This window comes from Stegostoma tigrinum, chromosome 19 (assembly GCF_030684315.1).
Source record: "Stegostoma tigrinum isolate sSteTig4 chromosome 19, sSteTig4.hap1, whole genome shotgun sequence".
Classification (NCBI taxonomy): domain Eukaryota; kingdom Metazoa; phylum Chordata; class Chondrichthyes; order Orectolobiformes; family Stegostomatidae; genus Stegostoma; species Stegostoma tigrinum.
Genome location: NC_081372.1, coordinates 5,122,745 through 5,146,553, shown reverse-complemented (window position 1 = coordinate 5,146,553; position 23,809 = coordinate 5,122,745). Strand labels below are relative to the sequence as shown.

The following is a 23,809-nucleotide window of genomic DNA, read 5'->3' as shown; positions in this document are numbered from 1 at the left end:
CTGGATATTGACCCCTCTACAAAGGGGAAAGGTTTCTCCCTATCTACCCTGTATCAGTCACTGTTGCTGTGACAGAGTAGCCAGGCCAGGCACTGTAATAGGCTGGGCTCACAGATTTTCTCCTCCCACTTGCCCCTACACCTACATTGCCAACAAAAAAACCTCGTCATAATAGAATGGGATTCATGTCATAAGCTTTATACATGCATCTCAGAGGCAATTCTCATTTGGAAAGCGACAAATAGCTACATTGGAGCCACATTTGACAGTAGGGCAGCTGAGCAAAAGCCAAATCTTATACATGGGCTTTAAGGAGTGTTTTAAAGGATGAAGGAGAGGTATACGGAAAGAACTCCAGAATTTAGGAGCCAGGCAGCCGAAGTCATTGCCTTCAATGGTAGAGCGATTAAAGAAGGGCTCCCAAAAAAGTTCCTTCTAATTATTTTTTAAATGTTGCACTGATGTCCACGTGAGATAGCAATTTCTGCATTACATCCTTGTTTTCAAATCCCTCCATGGCCTTCCCACTTCCCTGCACTATAATCTCCTCCAACTCTTCAAGCTTCTAAAATATCTATGTTCCTCTAATTCTTACTTTTTGAGTACCTCCAGTTTTCCTCAAGCCACAATTTTGCAATATGAAAAAAAAATTGGCAGCTGGATCTTAATTTTTCTCGGCTCTAAAGTCCCCACAGTTCTGTAACTTTCCGTTCTTAATACACTCTTTAAACCTATCTTTTTGACTGGGCTTTTGATCATCTGATATTACTTCAGTCCTGTATAATAATTGTTCCTGTGAAGCATCTGAGTTATTGTTGAGAAGTATGAGCCATGGCATTTCACCCCACTCAAAGTCGTTGAGCATGATATGGAACTTTCAGTGCAGTGCTGAGGGGCAGCTACACTACCAAAGATATCACCTTTCAGCTGAGATATTAAACTGAGAAACTCTGCTCTCTGGGATGGATGTAAATTACCCTGGCTGTAGTTCTGAGGAAGGGTCACCGGACCCGAAACGTTAACTCTGTTTTTTTCCTTCACAGATGCTGCCAGGCCTGCTGAGTTTCTCCAGCAACTTTGTTTTTGTTGTGTAGTATTTTACAGGTGAGAAGGAAAGGTCTCAAAGCAATTCTGACCAATTTTTGATTTTCACCAGCGTTAGATCATGATCACATTGCTGTTTGTGGGAGCTTGCTGTGCACAATCTGCTGCGGCTCCTACTTTACAAAGTAGCTACACCACCGAAGGGCGTAAAGGCTCAGTGATATCCTAAGGTTGGGAGGTAGAGGGCTACTCTCTCATTAGAGAGAGATAATCGATGGTGGTTTAACCAGGGGGTCGGGAAGAGCTTGAAACAGACCGTCCTTACTGGGAACCTCAGCTATTGGCATGACTGCAACACAAGCCAACCACTGGGCCAAGTGAAATAAAAACCGAAAGAACTGTGGGCGCTGTAAGTGAGGAACAGAAACGGAATTTTCTGGAAAAGCTCAGCAGGCCTGGCAGAGTCTCAGCATCGGTGACCCTTCCTCAGGGTCAAAACATTAACAAGAAAAATAAACAAAACCCAAAACATTAACCCCATCCTTTTTCTCCAGGGAGGCTGCCAGACCTGCTGAACTTTTCCAGCAATTTCCTCCTGAGGGTTGGGAAGGGCACTGGCTGTCAGTCCAAGGGAGCGTTAAGGCGCCCCCAGTGGCTGGGAGGTGTTAGTTACACCGTGACATGTTTACACGGAGACTCTGCATTGTAAGGCAAAGGGCGGCAGGCGGCGGGCGGTGATTCTCAGTCGTCCGGCCCCGGGTTCGACAGCCCGATACTGGGAGGCTGCCCCCACCCACTACACGCAGGCCCCGGCTCTCTCCAGCTCCCCCTCCCCCCCGCAGGCCCCGGCTCTCTCCAGCTCCTCCCTTCAAGGCCCTCGGTACCGGCTCCGTCCCCAGGCCTCAGGCCCCGCTCTCGATGACGGGCCGCTCCCGGGCCCCGGCCTGTCCAGCCGCCGTGCTCCAGTTGAAAAGCGCCGGTAACGAGCTGTTCCGGCACGGCCAGTTCGGGCAGGCAGCGGAGCGCTACACCGAGGCCATCAGCGGCCTCACCAAGTCAGGTAACCCTACCCCGGGGGGAGCGGGGGCAGGGGGTAACCTGAGGGAGGGGGCAGGGGGTAACCTGAGGGAGGGGGCGGGGAAAATGGTGCTGAAGCTGGGATGGCACGGGGTAGCCCAAGGGGATGGCCGTGGGGTAACGGGAGTGGGGTTAACTTGGGGGGGAGGGTGCGGGAGTGGGGTTAACTTGGGGGGGAGGGTGCGGGAGTGGGGTTAACTTGGGGGGGAGGGTGCGGGAGTGGGGTTAACTTGGGGGAGGGTGCGGGAGTGGGGTTAACTTGGGGGGGAGGGTGCGGGAGTGGGGTTAACTTGGGGGAGGGTGCGGGAGTGGGGTTAACTTGGGGGGGGGGAGGGTGCAGGCATGGGGTAATGGGAGTGGGGTTAACTTGGGGGGGGGTGCGGGAGTGGGGTTAACTTGGGGGGGGGGGAGGGTGCAGGCATGGGGTAATGGGAGTGGGGTTAACTTGGGGGGGGAGGGTGCGGGAGTGGGGTTAACTTGGGGGGGGGAGGGTGCGGGAGTGGGGTTAACTTGGGGGGGGAGGGTGCGGGAGTGGGGTTAACTTGGGGGGGAGGGTGCGGGAGTGGGGTTAACTTGGGGGGGGGAGGGTGCGGGAGTGGGGTTAGCTTGGGGGGGGGAGGGTGCGGGAGTGGGGTTAACTTGGGGGGGAGGGTGCGGGAGTGGGGTTAACTTGGGGGGGGAGGGTGCGGGAGTGGGGTTAACTTGGGGGGGGGGAGGGTGCAGGCATGGGGTAATGGGAGTGGGGTTAACTTGGGGGGGGGAGGGTGCGGGAGTGGGGTTAACTTGGGGGGGGGGAGGGTGCGGGAGTGGGGTTAACTTGGGGGGGGAGGGTGCGGGAGTGGGGTTAACTTGGGGGGGGGAGGGTGCGGGAGTGGGGTTAACTTGGGGGGGGGGAGGGTGCGGGAGTGGGGTTAACTTGGGGGGGGGGAGGGTGCGGGAGTGGGGTTAACTTGGGGGGGGGAGGGTGCGGGAGTGGGGTTAACTTGGGGGGGGGGAGGGTGCGGGAGTGGGGTTAACTTGGGGGGGGGGAGGGTGCGGGAGTGGGGTTAACTTGGGGGGGGGGGAGGGTGCGGGAGTGGGGTTAACTTGGGGGGGGGAGGGTGCGGGAGTGGGGTTAACTTGGGGGGGGGAGGGTGCGGGAGTGGGGTTAACTTGGGGGGGGGAGGGTGCGGGAGTGGGGTTAACTTGGGGGGGGGGAGGGTGCAGGCATGGGGTAACGGGAGTGGGGTTAACTTGGGGGGGGAGGGTGTGGGAGTGGGGTTAACTTGGGGAGGGTGCAGGCATGGGGTAACGGGAGTGGGGTTAACTTGGGGGGGGGGGGAGGGTGCAGGCATGGGGTAGCCGGAGTGGGGTTAACTTGGGGGGGGGGGGAGGGTGCAGGCATGGGGTAGCCGGAGTGGGGTTAACTTGGGGGTGCAGGCATGGGGTAACCTGAGGGGGGGCATGCGGGTGAATTTGGGGCCACATGGGCGTGAAGCTGGGATGGCACGGGGTAACCCGGGGTTGGGGGGTAACCTGGAGGGTGGCCATGGGGTAATGGGAGTGGGGTTAACCTGAGGGGGGGGGGGCACGTGGGCATGGGGTAACCTGCAGGGAGCACAGGGGTGAAGCTGAGGGGGTGGTGGCATGGGGTAACCCGGGTGGACAGGGGGTAGCTGGTGGGTGGCCATGGGGTAATGGGAGTGGGGTTAACCTGGGCACGGGGCTCGGGCATGGGGTAACCTGAGGGTAGCACAGGGGTGAAACGTGGGGGTGGAGGTAACCTGGGAGTGCATGGAGTAAGTTGTTGGAGGCATGGGGTAACCAGAGGGGGAGGGGGTAACAGTGGGGGGTTGAGGCATGGGGTGACCCCAGGGGTGTAAGTATGGTTGGGTTGGATTGGTTTGGGTCTAACAGCATGGGAGATGTAATGAGGTGGCTGGGGATGGAGGGGGTAAGTAAAGGGGCTAGTGGGGTTTTAGACAGTGTTTGGGGCAAACAGGTGAAAAAATGAGTTGCTGGGGAGGAGGGGTGATAGTGGCTGGTGTTGGGGTGGGGGGTGGAGGATTTAACTTGAAATGGTAAATGGTGTAGAGAGAGAGATGTGGATAACTCGGGGAGGCAGGTATGGGGGGTGTGGGTTGCTAACAGAGAGAGCAAGGCAGCACAATGGTTAGCACTGGTATCCCTCTGGCAAGGGTCCCAGATTCAGTTGGGTGACTGCCTGTGTGCTGTTTGCATGTTCTGTCTGTGTGGGTTTCCTTCTGGAGCTCTGGTTTCCTCCCACAGCTCAAAGATGGGCAATTTAGGTGAATTGGCATGCTAAATTGCCCTTATTGTTCAGTTCTGAGGAAGGGTCTGTTTTCCTCCTCCACAGATGCTGCCAGACCTGCTGAGCTTTTCCAGCAACTTTGTGTTCAGGGATGTGCAAGTTAGGGGGATTAGCCGTGGTAACTGGCTGAGATACTCTTCAGAGGGCTGGTGTAGGCTTGATGGGTCGAATGACCATTATCTGCACTGTAAGGATTCTACAATTATCTTTATCATGGACCAGTTTGGACTGAAAGGCCTGTTTCCTTGCTGACCAGGCAATGGGGCCAGAAAGAGAACTAATGGTTGGGAGTGGGGGGTGCTTTTGGTGAAGGTAATTCTTGGAGGAGGGGATAGAGGATGTAAGCTGATGAGGGGGAACTGATGAAAGAGAGGATGAGGTAATGGGTTTTTTGGGGGAGAGGGTGGGGGTGGGGAGGGATAACTGGGGGGATGGATAGAAGGGAACAGGGGAGAGTAGAGAGAATTGATGATTGAGGAGGGTAGTGGGTAACCTGGATGAGTTACTGGACCAAGGAGAGGATGACAATGATTGAAGTGAATGGCCACATCTCAGAATCATAGAATCTTCTAAACAAAGGTTATATAGCCCATCGTGATTGTGAAAACTCTGTGGGGGTGCAGTTCAATTTGTGTTACACTCTTGGTTGACTTCTGAGCTTATTCTCCTGTTAGAACATTGAACATAGAACAGTACAGCACAGGAACAGGCCTTTTGGCCCATCATGTCTGTACCAACCATGATGCTATTTTAAACTAATCCCATCTGCCTGCAAATGGTCTATATTCCTCTATTCCCCACCTGCCCATGCATCTGTCTAAATGCCTCTTAAAGTTTGCTATTGTATCTGCTTTTATCACCTTGATCAGCTGGGGAATTGGGCTGAGAAATGGCAATTGGCGTTTAATATAGAATAAATGTGAGGTGTTGCATTTTGGAAAGTCAAATCAAGGTACGAGTTTCATGGTGAATGGGATGGCCTGACAGAGTGTAATGGAACAGAGGGACCTTGGAATTCAGGTTCACAGTCCTCTGAAAATGGAGTCACAAATAGACAGGGCAGTGACGAAGGCTTTTGCACACTGGCCTTCATCAGTCAGGGTATAGTTCAGTAAAGATGTTGGGAAGTTATGTTGCAGTTGTACAGGATATTGGTGAGGCCGCACTTGGACTGTTGGGTTCAGTTTTGGTCACCTTGCTATAGGAACGATGTTATTAAAATGGAAAGAGCGCAGAAGAAATTTACAAGGATGTTGCCAGGACTCAAGGATCTGAGTTATAGGGAGAGATTGAACAAGCTAGGACTTTTTCCTGGAGAGCATGGGACACTGAGGGCAGGTGGGGGCATCTTACACAAGCATATAAGATCATAAGAGGCATGGATAGGGTGAATGCACTTAGTCTTTTTCCCAGGGTTGGGAACTGAGGACTAGAGGGCATCAGTTTAAAGTAAGAGGGGAAAGAATACATGGGAACCTGAGGGGCAACTTTATTTTACACAGAAGGTGGTATGCCTATGGAATAAACTGCCGGTTGAAGTGGGTACGTTAACAACATTTAAAAGGCATTTGGACAAATACATGGATAAGAAAAGTTTAGAAGGATATGGGCCAAGTGCTGGGAATTGGGGTTAGCATGGATGCACGTTTTGGTTAGCATGGACCAGTTTGGGCTGAAGGGCCTGTCTCTGTGCTGTAGCACTCTGTGATGCCTCCCCTGGCAGCACATTCCAAGCACCTACTATCCTTTGTAAAGAAAAAATAATCCTCTCGCATCTCCTTTGAATTTCTCCCTTTCACCTTAAACCTATAGCCCCCAATATTTGACATTTCCCACCCTGGGAAAGAGATCCTGATTATCCACTCTGTACATGCTTTTCATAGTTTTACATAGTTCTGTCAGGTTTCCCCCTCAGCTTCTGAAGTGCTATTGAAAAACAATCCAAGTTTATCCAACCTCTCCTTATAGCTAATACACTCCAATCCAAGCAAAACCCTGGTAAACCTCTTCTGCACACTCTCCAAAGATCCACATGATTCCTATAGTGTGGTAACCAGAACTGAGCATAGTGCTTCAAATGTGGTCTGATCAAAGCCTTATACCGTTGCAACGTGACTTGCCAACTTTTATACTCAGTGCCCTGACCCATGAAAGCAAGTATGCCCTGTGCCTTCTTTACCACCTTATCCATTTATGTTGCCACTCTCGGAGACATATGGACTTGCATCCCAAGATCCCTCTGTCTCCGTGTTCCTAGTGATCTGGCCATTTACTGTATACTTTTCTCTTGCATTTGACGTCCCAAATGCATCGCCTCACACTCGTCTGGATGAAACTCCATCTGCCATTTCTGTGCCCAACTTTCCTGCTGATCTTTATCTTGCTGCATTCTTTAATAACCTTCCTCAGTATCCACAACTCCACCAGTTTTCATGATATGCAGATTTACTAATCAGACCACCTACATTTCCATTCAGATTTTTTATGTATTATTAACAGCAGAGGTCCTAGCACTGATCCTTGTGAAACACCATTAGTCACAGATCTCCAGTCAGAAAAACACCCCTCCACAACTACCTTCAATGGCCAAGCCAATTTTGTATCCAAGATTTGGGTTCATTCCACAGCTGCACCTTGCCTATACACTACCACACACGTGCGCCGACTCTCTCTCTCACCCTCAGCGTGTTCGCTCTACCTCAGGTTTTCAGAGGCAAATGCTGGCTGGTTGTAATTTACCAGACCTGGTCCCACCCTCACTTAATTTCTGTGTGCACTTCCCAATAAGCTAAAGAGATAATTCCATTTTTGTGGAGCAGGAGGAGCACAGCAGGCCAGGCAGCATCAGAGGACCAGGAAAGCTGATGTTTTGGGTTGGGACCCTTCTTTAGAAATGGGAAGGGTGATGCACACAACAAGATCCCACAATCAGTAATGATGAAAAGGTACAGATAATCTGAGGTGATGTTTGGGGGATAAATTGTGACATTGGAATACCAGGGAGAATTACCCCACCATTCTTTTAAGTATTGTGGGCTGATTTACTTCTGTTTACTTTTTCTTGTCATCCATGATACCAATCTCTCCTATGTGCCCTCCACCTGACCTCACCCATCAACAGTTTGCCCTTATGACAAAGTGTGGAGCTGGGTGAACACAGCAGGCCAAGCAGCATCTCAGGAGCACAAAAGCTGACATTTCGGGCCTAGACCCTTCGTCAGAAAAGGGGAATGGGGACAGGATTCTGAAATAAATAGGGAGAGAGGGGGAGGCGGACCAAAGATGGACAGAGGAGAGTTACAGTGGGAGAGAGATCTCCTGAGGTTGGTCAGAAGGGAGGAGGGTAACTTCTTCAGGTTAGGCATCCTGGAAGAGGCTTCGCAGTGAGGTTAAAATTGTGATCAGAGATAATGGGAACTTCAGATGCTGGAGAATCCGAGATGACCACAATTTGTTATCTCGGATTCTCCAGCATCTGCAGTTCACTTTATCTGTGAACAGTTTGCCCTTAATCGCCTTCAGTTTTTTTTTCTCTCCCTATATTGACCTATGCGAGGTACTTTTGAATAAGTATCTTGGAGAGAACCTTACAATCGCATGTGTCATAGCAGCCAGGTCAAATTAGTTGGGTGCAACATCAGAAGCTGGTACACTATATCATGTCTAAAGCACTGACACAGGCCATTCAGCCCGATTGGTTGATGCCTGTGACTATCCTTCACATAAGCTCCCACCATCTCTTTGTTTCAACCCATTGCCAAATGCTTTTATTTCTTTCTCCCAAGTGTTTATCCAGCTTCCCTCTTCAGTTAACTTATGTTATTCATCCCAATCACTCCTTGTGGTGATACGTTCAACGTTCTCACCACTCTTTGGGTAGAGAGATTTCTACTGAATTACTGACAGTATTTATTGTCTTGGATTCAAAAGCCCTGACTCTGGAATTTTCCCTGAAGTGGAAATATGAGAGTTTAGCTGTGAGGAAATATTGGACATCGTGGGGTTGATATTCTCTGAAACAGGGTAGGCTGAAGGCAATTGTAGTTGGGACGCGTGGATGAAGTAGACTGGAAGAGGAGGAATAGGAGGCATGAGTTAACAGTATTTAGTACAGTGCTGAAAGGGGAGTTAGTAAAATTTTCACCGAGCATGTGCTAGGGATCTCAAAAAAGCCAGGGGGGAGCTTTTGTGGCAGTGCCCCTGCTTCTGAGCTGAGACACCAGAGTTTAAGTCCCACTTGCTCCAGAGGGTGTAATAACTTCTCTGAACAGATGAATTAGAAAATATTTCAAAAGAGAGACAGAGGCAGAAGCCTTCAAAAGTAATAAGGAGCACAAAAGCTGATGTTTCGGGCCTAGACCCTTCATCAGAAGTTCCCATTATCACAGCCTTCAAAAGTACTCTGTTTCAAAAATACTAGCAGAGCTACAAACAAGAGCTGGGATTAGACAAGATCTTTTTTGCCTAGAATTTTACAGAATTTTAAGTATTTTTATGAGGTCACCTTGCAGCACTGTCTTTTAGAACTACACCTAAACACTTGATTGAAGTCGCAAATGGGTCATTCATTCTGCAGATGCAAAATGACATTCTGAACTGCAAGAACAAAGATTGAATTTTCTAGCAAGTTTTGAGAAGATTTGTAGCTCAGGTTGAGTTTCTGGATGTGAGTTTGCTCGCTGAGCTGGAAGGTTAGTTTTCAGATCTTTCATCACCATTCTAGGTAACATCATCAGTGAGCCTCCGATGAAGCGCTGGTGTTATGTCCCGCTCTCTATTTATCTGTTTAGGTTTCCTTGGGTTGGTGATGTCATTTTCTGCATTGGTGATGTCATTTCCTGTTCTTTTTCTCAGAGGATGTTAGATTGATTTGGAGCCAATGTGTTTGTTGATTCCGGTTGGAATGCCATGCTTTTAGGAATTCTCGAGCGTGTCTTCCTGTCCTGCAGGCCCGACCAGTCCCCCTCCACTGACACCCTCATCTGCCTAGCCGAACTCATCCTCACCATCAACAACTTCTCTTTCGATTCCTCCCACTTGACAACAGGAGTGGCCATGGGTACCTGCATGGCCCTTGCCCCAAGCTATGCCTGCCTCATTGTAGGTTACATGGAACAATCCCTCTTCTGCACCTACACTGGCCCCAAACCCCATCTCTTCTTCTGTTACATTGACTGTATCGGCGCTGCCTCGTGCTCCCATGAGGAGCTTGAACAGTTCACCCATTTCACCAACACATTCCACCTCAACCTCAAGTTCACCTGGACCATCTCCAACACATCCCTCACCTTCCTGGATCTCTCTGTCTCCATCTCAGGCAACCACCTAGAAACCAATGTCCATTTCAAGCCCACCGACTCCCACAGCTACCTAGAATACACCACTTCCTACCCACCTTCCTGCAAAAGTTCCATTCCCTATTCCCAATTCCTTCGCTTCTGCCACGTCTGCTCCCAGGATGAGGCATTCCACTCCCGTACATCCCAAATGTCCTTGTTCTTCAAGGACCGCAACATCCTCCCTGCAGTGGTCGAGAACGCCCTCAACTGTGTCGCCTGCGTTTCCCGCAACTCATCCCTCACACCCTGCCCTGGCCACAACCGCCCAAAGAGGATCCCCCTAGTCCTCACATACTACCCCACCAACCTCTGGATCCAACGCATCATCCTCCGACACTTCTGCCATCTGCAATCTGACCTCACCACCAAAGACATTTTTCCATCCCCACCCTTGTCTGCCTTCCGGAGAGACCACTCTCTCCGTGACTCCCTTGTCTGTTCCATGCTCCCCTCCAACCCCACCACACCCGGCACCTTCCCCTGCAACTGCAGGAAGCGCTACACCTGCCCCCACACCTCCTCCCTCACCCCCATCCCAGGCCCCAAGAAAACTTGTCACATCAAGCAGATGTTCACCTGCACATCTGCCAATGTGGTATACTGTATCCATTGTACCCGGTGTGGCTTCCTCTACATTGGGGAAACCAAGCGGAGACTTGGGGACTGCTTTGCAGGACACCTCTGCTCGGTTCGCAATAAACAACTGCACCTCCCAGTCGCGAACCATTTCGACTCCCCCTCCCATTCCTCAAACGACATGTCCATCCTGGGCCTCCTGCAGTGCCACAACGACGCTCCCCGAAGGTTGCAGGAACAGCAACTCATATTCCCCTTGGGAACCCTGCAGCCCAATGGTATCAATGTGGATTTCACCAGCTTCAAAATCTCCCCTTCCCCCACTGCATCCCAAAACCAGCCCAGCTCGTCTCCGCCTCCCTAACCTGTTCTTCCTGTCACTTATCTGTCCCTTCCATCTCAAGCCGCCCCTCCATTTCCTACCTACTAACCTCATCCCGCCCCCTTGACCTGTCCGTCCTCCCTGGACTGACCTGTCCCCTCACTACCTCCCCACCCATACTCTCCTCCACCTATCTTCTCCTCTATCCATCTTCGGTCCGCCTCCCCCTCTCTCCCTATTTATTTCAGAACCCGCTCCCCCTCCCCCTTTTCTGATGAAGGGTCTAGGCCCGAAACGTCAGCTTTCGTGCTCCTAAGATGCTGCTTGGCCTGCTGTGTTCATCTAGCTCCACACTTTGTTATCCCTAATGGACATCCAATTGTCTTTCGACCCCAGTTAGTTCCCCAAACTCTCATCCCAAATTTCATCATCGCCTGCAGCTGCTGATTGATGTGCCTTCTTCACAAACCTGCCAGTCCTCTGGTCCCCTTAGCGAGCTATCTGAGACAGAAAGTTGCGGATTCAAGTCCCAATCCAGACTCCAGTGTATTAGTGAGTGAGTGTTGCACTGTCTTTTGTCTGAGGTGTTAAACTGAGGCCCTGCCTACCCCCTCAGATGTAAACGATCCAAAAAAATAGCAGTGTGCTGAGAAATGGCAGATGGCATTCAACCTGGATAAATGCGAAGTGATGCATTTTGGAAGGTCGAACTTAAATGCTGAATATCGGATTAAAGGCAGGATTCTCAGCAGTGTGGAGGAACAGCGGGATCTTGGTGTTCAAGTGCATAGCTCTCTCAAAGTTGCCACCCAAGTGGATAAGGTTGTTAAGAAAGCATATGGTGTTTTGGCTTTCATTAACAGGGGGATCGAGTTTAAGAGCCGCGAGGTTATGCTGCAGCTCTACAAAACCCTGGTGAGACCACACTTGGAATATTGTGTCCAGTCCTGGTCGCCCTATTATAGGAAAGATGTGGAGGCTTTGGAGAGGGTGCAAAGGAGGTTTACCAGGATGCTGCCTGGACTAGAGGGCTTGTCTTACGAGGAGAGGTTGACTGAGCTCGGACTTTTCTCTCTGGAGAGAAGGAGGAAGAGAGGTGACCTGATTGAGGTGTACAAGGTAATGAGAGGCATTGATAGAGTCAATGGCCAGAGACTTTTCCCCAGGGCAGGATTGACTGCCACGAGGAATCATAGTTTTAAGGTGTTAGGAGGAAGATATAGAGGAGATGTCAGAGGGAGGTTCTTCACCCAGAGAGTTGTGAGCGCATGGAATAGTTTACCAGTGGTAGTCGTGGAAGCGGAGTCATTAGTGACATGTAAGCGACTGCTGGACATGCACATGGACAGCAGTGAATTGAGAGGAATGTAAGAGAGGTTTCACCTGCACATTTGCCAATGTGGTATACTGCATCCACTGTACCCGGTGCGGCTTCCTCTACATTGGGGAAACCAAGCGGAGGCTTGGGGACCGCTTTGCAGAACACCTCCGCTCAGTTCGCAACAAACAACTGCACCTCCCAGTCGCAAACCATTTCCACTCCCCCTCCCATTCTCTTGATGACATGTCCATCATGGGCCTCCTGCACTGCCACAATGATGCCACCCGAAGGTTGCAGGAACAGCAACTCATATTCCGCCTGGGAACCCTGCAGCCATATGGTATCAATGTGGACTTCACCAGTTTCAAAATCTCCCCTTCCCCTACTGCATCCCTAAACCAGCCCAGTTCATCCCCTCCCCCCACTGCACCACACAACCAGCCCAGCTCTTCCCCCCCCACCCACTGCATCCCAAAACCAGTCCAACCTGTCTCTGCCTCCCTAACCGGTTCTTCCTCTCACCCACCCCTTCCTCCCACCCCAAGCCGCACCCCCAGCTACCTACTAACCTCATCCCACCTCCTTGACCTGTCCGTCTTCCCTGGACTGACCTATCCCCTCCCTACCTCCCCACCTACTCTCTCTCCACCTATCTTCTTTACTCTCCATCTTCGGTCCGCCTCCCCCTCTCTCCCTATTTATTCCAGTTCCCTCCCCCCATCCCCCTCTCTGATGAAGGGTCTAGGCCCGAAACGTCAGCTTTTGTGCTCCTGAGATGCTGCTTGGCCTGCTGTGTTCATCCAGCCTCACATTTTATTATCTTGAGAGGAATGTAAGTTAGGTTATTTTATTTTTGGATTAGGATTATTCCACGGCACAACATTGTGGGCCGAAGGGCCTGTACTGTGCTGTACTTTTCTATGTTCTAATAGTTATCCCTCAATCAACATCATTAAACCAGGTTAGACATAGCTAGAACTGGCGATACTGGAGTCAGAGTCAGCACAGTGTAGAGCTGGAGGAACACAGCAGGTCAGGCAGCATCAGAGTGGCAGGAAAGTCACCGTTTTGGGTCAGGACCTTCATGAAGGTCTGATGCTGCCTAACTTGTTGTGTTCCTCCAGCTCTGCATTGTGTTGACTCATTAAACCAGGTTATCTGGTTGTCATAACTGCCATTTGTGGGAACTAGCTGTGTGTGAAATTGGCATTCTGCATTCTTAGTTGCAATAATAGCTAAACTACACAACTAGTTAATTGGCTGTGAATGTACATGGGGACATCCTGAGGTCATGAAGGGCACTATGTAAATATCAGTTTTTCCTTGTAACTTGGTGCACGAAGAAATAATGAAACTCAAGTCTGTTCACAGCTGCTATATAAATACCCCATTTCCGTAGTTCTACAGTTGATCTTTCCAGTTATGTAAGATGTTCTGATAGACTTTGCATGGTATATTAATTCTAAGAATATGCCTTTTGCTTCTCTGATTAACCAGGTACAAAATGCCCAGAGGATTTGAGTGTACTGTATTCGAATCGAGCTGCTTGTAATCTGAAGATTGGAAACTGCAGCGAATGTATAAAAGATTGCACTATGTATGTATCCGAGCCAATGCTTTGACATGATAGGAGTTTGGTTGGGATTTTCCACATTCATAGCTTTAGTCTTTCTAGGCTTGACTCTTCCAATGCCTCTCCAGCTGATCTCCCGCATTCAACTCTGCAAACTTGAGGTTATCCTCAAGTTATCCCTTGAGGGGGATGGGCTTAGATTAGTTCTCAGGTCGGCGCAACATCGAGGGCCGAAGGGCCTGTTCTGCACTGTATTGTTCTACGTTGTATCCAAAACTCTGTTGCCTGCATCATCACTGTTTTCCCTTCAACCCAGTGCTCACTGATCTGCACTGGCTCCTGGTTAAGCGACATTGAATTTAAGATTTTTATTTTTGTTTTAAAATCCTTCCATAGCTTCACTGTTCCATATCTCCGTAACTTCTTGCAGCTCTATGCTTTCCAAGTTATCTGCATTTCTCTAATTCTGGTTTCTGAAGGAAGGGAATAGAAAAAAGCATTTTGGAAAAAAGAATACAGGCATGGACTATTTTCTAAATGGTGAGAAAATTCGCAAAGCAGAAGTACAAAGGGATCTGGGAGTGTTGGTCCAGGATTCTCTAAAGGTTAACTTGCAGGTAGAGTCCGTAATTAAGAAAGCGAATGTAATGTCGTCATTTATCTCAAGAGGGTTGGAATATAAAAGCAGCGATGTGTTTCTGAGGCTTTATAAAGCTCTAGTTAGGCCCCATTTAGAATACTGTGTCCAATTTTGGGCCCCACACCTCAGGAAGGACATACTAGCCCTGGAGCGTGTCCAGCGGAGATTCACACAGATGATCCCTGGAATGGTAGGTTTGACGTATGATGAACGGCTAAGGATCCTGGGATTGTACTCATTAGAGTTTAGAAGGTTGAGGGAAGATCTAATAGAAACTTACAAGATAATGTATGGTTTAGAAGGGGTGGACGCTAGGAAGTTGTTTCCGTTAGGTGGGGAGAGTAGGACCCATGGGCACAGCCTTAAAATTAGAGGGGGTAAATTTAAAACTGAAATGAGACGACATTTCTTCAGCCAGAGAGTGGTGGGCTTGTGGAATTCATTGCCACGGAGTGCAGTGGAGGCCGGGATGTTGGATGCCTTCAAGGCAGAGATCGACAAATTCTTGATCTCAGAAGGAATCAAGGGCTACGGGGAGAGTGCAGGGAAGTGGAGTTGAAATGCACATCAGCCATGATTTAAATGGCAGAGTGGACTTGTTGGGCCGAATGGCCTTACTTCCACTCCTATGTCTTGTGGTCTTATCATAGTAAGCAAAGATGTACAGACCAAAGGTTGTGAAAAGACTTGATGCATCATCTGTGGTGACTTCAATTGAAGTGACCAGGTCGTCAGAAAAGTTTAAGGAAATTATGTTTCTGTTGCTCAAGTTGGAAGAGACTGCAAAGTGACTAAATTCCTGAACTTCCATTGTCCAACTGTACTACTCCAGTAACAGTTGTTTCAGCTGTGGTCTTGTCACTGTCTTACTGCAACATATAAACTCATGTGAAGAAGGAATTAGAGTAGGCCACTTGGCCCTTCGAGCTTGTCCCACCATTCGGTAAGACTGTGGCTGGTTTTAACCTCCACTCCACGTTCCTGTGCATCTCTGATAATCTTTTATTCCCCGCTCAGTGCATCTATAGATCTGCTCCTGGGCTACGTAACAGGAAAACCTAACCAGGAATGGAAAAATGGATGGGAATTTTTATCTGTTATCCATTCTCCTGAATGTACGTTTGCACCATCTCGGTGCATTTACTGTAGACCCAGTTGTTAACCATGTCCTATGCTTTTCCATCTCTCTGTCTCTCTTTCTAGGTCATTAGAGCTTGTGCCCTTCATGCTGAAGCCCCTCCTGCGCCGTGCTGCTGCCTATGAGACGCTGGAGCAATACCCAAAGGCATATGTAGACTATAAAACCGCAGTGCAGGTGGATAGCAGTGTCCAGGCTGCTCAGGATGGTATGAACAGGTAATAGTGATCAAAGGTGATCTCCAACATAAGGTGCTGGGAGCAGGGACACAGATGCCAATATTTTGTAGAATCCGTACAGTGTGGAAGCAGACCATTCGGCTATGGAGTCCACGCCAGCAATTTTTTTTTAAGTAATTGCAGTTTTGAACGGGTTGCTTCATCATTTTTGTGATTGACTCAGCTGGTGTCAGCATACCACTGCTGCGCTGAAAGTGTTAATGAGCCACTGGTGATGAGTCTCTTGCTCTCCCCTCCCTGCCCCGATCAATTCACAAATAACTCTGGTACTTTGAGCTATTTGATTTAATTTGTTTTCTTCCTACTGCTGCAGAATGAGAAAAGTTCTTATTGACAAGAATGGTAGTAATTGGCGTGAGAAACTCCCTCCAATGCCATCGGTGCCCCTCTCAGCTCAGCATAGATGGGGACCCAGTGCCCCTGGGAACACAGAGCGAACGTGCGTGCCACAGAATGCAGGAGACACAGGTGAGAAGATCAGCTCTTATTTCCACTGTCCCACTCTTTCTCTGCTCCCCACCCCCACAATGTTAATGATTAAACAAATCCCTGTCACATCAAGAGGTTTATGGTTACACCCTTGACTGATACCAAAACCAAACCACCAGTGAACAGGGTCTGGTGTGAGAGATCAGTTACAGCAAGCAGACATGCATTCCTTTTTCATCCTTCCTTCCCAATCTGATAAACGAGTGAAGGAGTTGGGGATTGGTGAACTCAAACTGACCTTTTGCCCATGGACCTCAAGCATCCAATTTCTGAGGCTGAGCCAACAGGTGCACACCCCAATCTCTTACCTGCCCACTTTTCTGAGCTCCTGTTCTGATGCACACAAGAACTCACTCTGGATGCATTTGTGTTGCACCTAAAGGAGGTAATTAAAGTTTTTAGGGAGGATTAACAAGGAGTGGGCAAAATCCTTTCGCACTTAAAATAATTCAGTTTTAAAGCTAACACTTGATCGATCAACTGTTTCTGCATTCATCAACCAGAAGTAGAGCAATTTGAAAACTCCCATTGCAAAGTAACGCAATTAAGAGCAAGCACTGGGACCCTAATGTTTCATTTCAATACCCTGCACTTACCATTGTGTTGTCAGGTTCCAGCAAATCTGAGCAGGCCAAGGCTCTTAAGGAAGAAGGGAATGAGTTGGTGAGAAAAGGCGAGCACAGAAAAGCGGTGGATAAATACAGTGCGAGTCTGAAGCTGGATAACAAGGAATGTACCACCTATACCAACAGGTATACAAGCAACATGGTCTAGTTTAGGTTCGGAGACTGGTAAAGTAACCGTGGCACGGTGGCTCAGCGGTTAGCACTGCAGCCCCACAGCGCCAGGGACCCAGGTTCGATTCCAGCCTCCGGCAACTGTCTGTGTGGAGTTTGCACATTCTCCCTGTGTCTGCATGGGTTTCCTCCGGGTGCTCCGGTTTCCTCCCTCAGTTCAAAGATGTGCAGGCTAGGTGATTGGCCATGCTAAATTGTCTGTAGTGTTCAGGGGTGTGTGGGTTATGGGGGATGGGTCTGGGTGGGATGCTCCAAGGGGCGGTATGGACCTATTGGGCCGAAGAGCCTGTTTCCACACTGTAGGGAATCTAATCTAATCTAATCTAACCACTAAGTGCATGTGTCTCAATTCTGATAATCTGTGCATTTTCTTTATTCATTCATTCACAGAATGTGGGTATTGCTGCCAAGTTCAGCACTTGTTCTGTACCCTTTGGGGGGGTTACTGGTGAGCATTGGTCTGCAGGTTGAGTGGAGAAGGGGAGACTGAATGTGGCAGTCTGAGTGAAGTTGAGCCTTGATGAGATTTTAACTGTAACACAGTCAGAGTGTTGGTGCAGCCAAGAATGTGTAGCACAGATGTACTGAACCACACGGGCTGCAGTGGTTGAAGAAGGCAACTCACCACCACAGCTGGGGATGAATAACAAATCACCAGCAATGCTCACATCTTGTGAACAAATAGAAATAAGTTGTGCCGAATGATTATGCTGTTGTTGAGGCCTCTATTATAACTGTGTACCAAGTGTTCATCTCTTCACATGCTGTTTGATTTTGGAGATTTAGCAATGGTATGGTTATAGGAATCACAAGATGATTGCTTGTTTAAAGCACCTGTTCACGTTGAAAGGCTCAAAAAACTGAATCTCTACACTTCAGAGAATATATATTGAGAAAATAATGAAAGGATTGAGTGTTTATATGGTCCAGTTATTTCAAATAATGAGGTTTAGGAGGACCATGTTAAGCAGTCCACCTTCATCCAGAGAACTGTGAAACTGCTCTCAACTACATCAGGAGTGTGAGAAGTTTGTAACTCTTGTGCAGAAAAGACTGATTTATGTGTCACTGTTTATCGCGAGAGAATGCAGAACTGTGTGTAGATTCGGGAGTGTCTCTCCTCGTACTGTGGGATAGACCGAACGAACAGTCTGACAAAGGAGCAGGAATAAGTAATTCACCCTACCAAGTCAATGATGTTATGGCTGATCTGATAACTCCACTTTCCTGTCTTTTTCCCCATAATCCTTGACTCCCTTCCTAATTAAAACCCAGCCTCTACAGCCGTCTATGATAAAGAATTCCAAAGAATCACTGCTGTCTGAGTCTGTCAGTCTTTTCTTGTCCTGTCATTGCTTTAGATATTTTTCTTGGTTGATCAATGGATTGAAAAACTCTCTTCCTTGCTGCAACCCAATATTTAATCTCTTTTCTTGGACTGAGTCCTCCCTTTCTTACAAAACTGAAATAAAAACGTTTGTGAGGATTTGGGGTTCCAGATGGCAGTGGCTGTCTTTCTGAAGCAGTCTGTAGTTTGTTGAGTGACCCAGTGTGTGTTGTTTACCTTGGCAGAGCTCTATGTCACCTGCAGCTGAAGCAATATCCTGAAGCAGTGCAGGATTGTACAGCCGCATTGGCTCTGGATCCCAACAACCTGAAGGCATTCTACCGGCGGGCACTAGCTCGCAAAGAGCTGAAGGTAAGTAAAGTCTGGCATTGACCGTGGATCTGTTAACATTAGTAAAAGGTGAGTCAGTTGTCTGTGCCATTGATTGCAACTTGTACCGTTTTTTGGATTAACAAGGACAACAAAACCATGGGAACACTGATCCTTCCAAGTTGCCCACCAAGCCATACACCGTCTGGATTTGGAAATATATCTCTGTCCTTTCGCTGTCGCTGAGTCAAAATCCTGGAATTTCCTCCTGAAGAGCGCTGTATGTGGTTGTACAGCCCGTGACTCCTGACGGGCACTTAGGGATGGGAACTAAATTCTGGTCTTGAGTGGCCCGCGTGTCCCTTTAATGAATATTTAAAAGAACAGGTAATGGAAGGGACACTTTAGAAAGTGTTGTTCATCACCGATGTTGGAAGAGGTGAGGTTGGAATTGTTTGCATTAAATCTACAGACAAATTGGCCCTTGTGTCCCTTTGCCTTAAACACTACTTTGCTGTTAGTCTGAACCACTTGTGAATTCCACATCATCACTGCCCTTTCAGGCTATAGCCACCCGCCATGTAAAAGAAAAAGTAATATTTTCTCATCTTTTCCATTGGTCCTTTTATTAATTACCTTGCACCTATGTCATCTGATTGACAGAAGGATTGTTAATGAGATCCTAGATCTCTGTTGCAATTTAATTTGTGGTCCATGTACAGCATTCCCTTTCAGAGACTAGGTAGAGTGGCCCTAACCCTAATGCAGGTGGGGGCAGCAATCTACAAATTTCCATCCACCCAGCAAACATTCCTATCCCGATTCTTGAGTGAAAACTTTCAGGATCAACTTTGACAATCACTTTGAAAAGAAAGAATCGGTTCGTTTAGCTCAAACAGCCTAGCTTCCAAAGCCTTTATTTATTAAGTATGGTCTTGCTGCCTGAAATAGACTTCAGTTTAAAAATGTTTGTTTTTTAAGAGTCTGCAACCATCCAGTGAGAAAACCAATTTAAATAATTAAAAATGACCTAAAACTATACTGACCCATTTAATAACTTCATTGATGAACCCTTGTTATTTTAAGTAGTTACTATTTGAAATGAGAAGCTTCTTCAACCCCCTAATGCATGTGAACCTAAGAATATGAGCACACCTCAAAACAGCACTACTAATGGATTTGCTCAAATTCAGCCTGGGATTGTGCCAATTTATATTATTATGGACCAGATCAACCCCCCTGAAAATAAATTCAGAAGGTAATCCAGACCCTAACCTTTCTTTTAATATGTAAGTGCAATTTGATTGGTCAAACTACTTGACATTAAGCAAACCACACTTTATTCACATTCTATAATTTAAAATACAACAAAAAGAAGAAATTGGAATAAAAACAGAAATTGCTGGAAAAGCTCAGCAGGTCTAACATCTGTGAAGAAAGAATCAGAGTTAACGTTTTGGGTCTGGTGGCCCTTCCTCAGAATTGATGGTGGCTGGGAAACTGTAGGTTATATGCAGAAAATGGGGAGGCAGGGGCAGAGAGGGACTAAACAATAGGATAAATAGAGCCCGAAGAAAGCGAGAAGAGCAGTTAGACAGACAAAGGAGTTGATAATGATCTGGCTAAGAGGGTGAATAGCTGTTAATGGGGATGGTTAGTGACGAACAAATAGGTAAGTATTTCTTGGCAGGCTATTGATAACAAGGCATGGTGTGTGGGGTAGGGGCTGGTTCATGGGAGGGTTTAGGCCCTAAAATTATTGAACTCGATATTGAGTCCGGACAGCTGCAGGGTCCCCAAGCAGAAAAATGAGGAGTTGTTCTTGCAGCTTGGTTGAGCTTCACTGGAACACTGCAGCAAGCCGGAGACACAGATGAGGACCAGGGACCAGGGTGGTGCCTAAAGTGGGAGGCAACTCTAGCTCCACCGAAGCCTAACGTAAGCTGCAAGAACAACACCTCTTTCACCTCTTGGGGACTCTGCAGCCCTCCGGACTCAGTACTGAGTTCAATAATTTTAGGACCTAAACTCTCCCACGTCCCAGTCCACTACTCCACAGACCAGGTCTTGTTATCATGTACAGACAGTAGGAACTGCAGATGCTGGAGTCAGATAACATGATGTGAAGCTGGATGAACACAGCAGACCAAGCAGCTTCAGAGGAGCAGGAAAGTTGACATTTCGGGTCGGGACTCTTCTTCAGAAATCATTTCTGAAGTATGTAATCTCTTGTTATCGTGTAACCTGCCATTACACGCTACCTATTGTTAGTCACTAACAGTCCCCATTAACAGCTATTCCTGGCCAGATCAATATTAACTCCTTTGTCCAACTGCTGTTCTCTCTCTCCGGGCTCTATTCTTTATCCTATTGTTTACTCCCTACTCCATCCCACTCCCTATTTTCTGCATATAGACACTGATGTTTCCCAGCTACCATCACTTCTGGGGCAGGATCAAAAACGTTAAATGATTTTTTTTTTCTTCATGTGCTGCCAGATCTGCTGAGTTTTTCCAGCAACTTCTGTTTTATTCCTGATTTACAACATCCACAGTTCTTATGGTTTTTAAGAAATCAGAATACTTAACTCTATTGGAAAATGTAATAGAATAATTACAGTAATTTTTCCAATATAGTAACATCAGACAAACACGCGATTAACAAAGGCAAATTCAGAAAATCACAATGTCTCACATGCAACTCCAGCAGCAGGAAGAGAATTCCCTGTTTTTAGCTGTAACTGAGAGAGGGGGGAGAAAAAACAGCTTCCACATCTTCAAGATCCCAGCAGCAACAGCTACTGAAATGAGAAATCTGGGTTCGGTGGATTTTGAGTACACCCATTCCGGCTACTTCTATTGTTCCAATTTTTTTAAATCCCAAAGCTTCACAAACTGTTTACTCTAGTGCCTCTGTGTTACTGCCCTTTGCCTTAAAACCTGTTTTCAAAAAAAAAAGGGACAGATTATACTTCTTGAAGCTATCATATGTTACAATATCTATATTACTGTAATTTTGGTACAAAACGAGGCAGCTACACTGTTTTACCGTTACACTGTTTGGCTAAGAGGCCAGACTGGTCAAGATGGCAAGCTGAATATTGTTTTTTTTTCCCTTCAGGATTATGCTAGCAGTGTCACTGATCTTCAGGAGATGCTGAAACGGGATCCCAGCAACTCAGCTGGCCAATGCCTCTTACAGGAAGTCCAGAAGTTTACTAAATAAAACCTTGTCCTCGTGACCAGTTCAAACTTAAACCTCTGAAACCTGTCGGTGAGGGGGGCTTGGGCAGGTTTCTAACCCCTCTGTCTTTGTCTTTTTTTTGGCATTTTTCTTCTTGGTTTTCAAGGGCTTTACGGGCCATTTGTCCTTACACCAAAGAGCACTGTGTGAAAATATTTAAGTTAAACTGTCTGCAGCTCAGTTTATACCTTTGATTCCTACACACAGCATCAATTCCTGTACTGCAAGATCCCTCTTTAGTTATGATTAGGCAGGATCCTCTGCCTCCATTCATCTTTGCAGATTGCGCAACTCCTATTTAATATATAACTGAGTACAATATAATCTGTTGTGAGATATTTTTAGGGTAGTCCATTCTGTGGTAGCTTTGTTTGCAAAATTGCACTTTTAATCTTTTCAGTCACGTTTCACTGTTGATTTTTTGGCACAATGAAGTGATGTTGCATCTAAGCCTACATATGTTCTCACTTCTCCCATAAGCCTGTGCACTCCATTTCAGATGAGGTTAAGTAACATCAGTACCACCTGTTAGTTTTATTAAGTGGCTGTCAGGCAGTAAAGCCTGTGACAGTACATTTAAAGGATATTTTATGTGGTTACACTTCAGAGGGAGGATCAGAGAGCAATCTCTCCTAAATTGGTTGCAGTACTACTTCCTCCTTGAAAAACCTTTTCAATTTGATGCTTTTCATGGCTGCTGCAGCACTGTTGCGTTGACTCTGTGCTGAGACTGTTCTTAAATGAAGAAATTGTACTTTAAATGGAGTATGTGTACCTAAAAATATCTGCATCTTTGCTTGAGTGTAGGAAGAGGTCATTGTTCCCTAATCTGTCTGAGAATATGACTGAACTTAACTACCCACCTTTATCCTGTAATGATTTGAATTGCAATCAATCCAGTATAAAATTGATAATAGCCAACATCAACTACTGTTTGCTGGAGGAGTTCTAAACTTCCATCACCTTTGTGAATGTAGTTTCTGATTTTAAAAAAAGTTTCATCCCTAGTCCTAGATTCTCAAATCAGAAATCCAACTATAGGTGACATCCAGATACAGGAGACAGTAATATTACTGTCCACAAGTCCTGAGAATGTGGGAATTACAGAGACTTAACTAGAACGCAAGTCTGGTGTTACCTATATTGCTGGAGTTCAGCCTTTATTTTAAATGACCAGAGATACTCTAGCTATTGGAGTTAGATGGCTATCATCATAATAGATTTATGAATGATGCTTAAAAGGGCAAATGTCCCCAAAAACCTAATACATGACTATACATTCAAACATCCACATAATTGCATACAGCTCTGCTGCTAGAGAACAAGTTTGGGAGGAAACTGGTTTAAAAACATCTTTGCTGCAGAAACAATTTATGAAGTAATTCATGTTGCTCTATCATTACAACCATGGTAGGTTTTGAATGAGAAGAGTGATTGATTGCAGCTTCATTTATTTCCATTGTCAAAGTTTCAGCAACTGTAGCAAGTTGTGGGGAAACTCAGCTTTTCTATGAGCAATATTTCAGAGTTCATCTTTGCACAAGAACAGAGGGTTCATCAGTGCCTGTTACAGCTACTGAGCGGGATACAGAACGTGAAGCAGTATGCATCAAGGAAACATGTCAAGTTTGCTGAATCGTAAGCTACACAAATATTAACAAAAAACACTTTGCAAATCTTTTGCAAGAGTAAAGATGTTTTGGTCATTCATTTCTTGTCCTTAACTTGTTCTTTCACAAAAATATGATGTACCTGGACTTGTAAACCTTGTCTGTTTGTCTCACCCCATTGTGGGCCTAATGTACTACTCTAGCTGTCTCATACTATGTACTATTGGTTTAGTTTGAACATTATATTGCACTGAAAATCTTTTGGACTCAGGTATTAAAAATTAATGATTAAAGGCATCCTTTGTTTTTGTGTTGTTAATGCAAGTGTTACCCAGAGTCTGACCTCATGCAATGAGAAAGATGGAACTGACAACTGCAGATACATTTTAAAAAAAGCACAAACACTAGTTCTTCAGCGGCCTTGGCCCAGTGA

General features: G+C 47.0%; 2 protein-coding genes across 2 annotated transcripts in view; one reads left to right on the top strand and one right to left on the bottom strand.

Annotated features, from left to right (window-relative positions):
* The first annotated feature begins 1,695 nt into the window (after positions 1-1,695).
* Positions 1,696-23,673, top strand: LOC125461559 (mitochondrial import receptor subunit TOM34). The gene is made up of 7 exons (XM_059652714.1): positions 1,696-2,104; positions 13,488-13,587; positions 15,407-15,559; positions 15,894-16,048; positions 16,680-16,821; positions 18,439-18,565; positions 21,644-23,673. Exons 1-7 carry the CDS (start codon positions 1,963-1,965, stop codon positions 21,746-21,748), a joined length of 924 nt encoding a protein of 307 aa, XP_059508697.1. The 5' UTR covers positions 1,696-1,962; the 3' UTR covers positions 21,749-23,673.
* Positions 20,964-23,809, bottom strand: part of LOC125461416 (embryonic polyadenylate-binding protein A-like) — a 51,120-nt gene continuing 48,274 nt past the window's right edge. The window contains exon 16 of the mRNA XM_048550169.2: positions 20,964-21,462. The gene's annotated coding sequence lies outside the window, so the exon portion shown is untranslated. The remainder of the gene's footprint in view (positions 21,463-23,809) is intronic.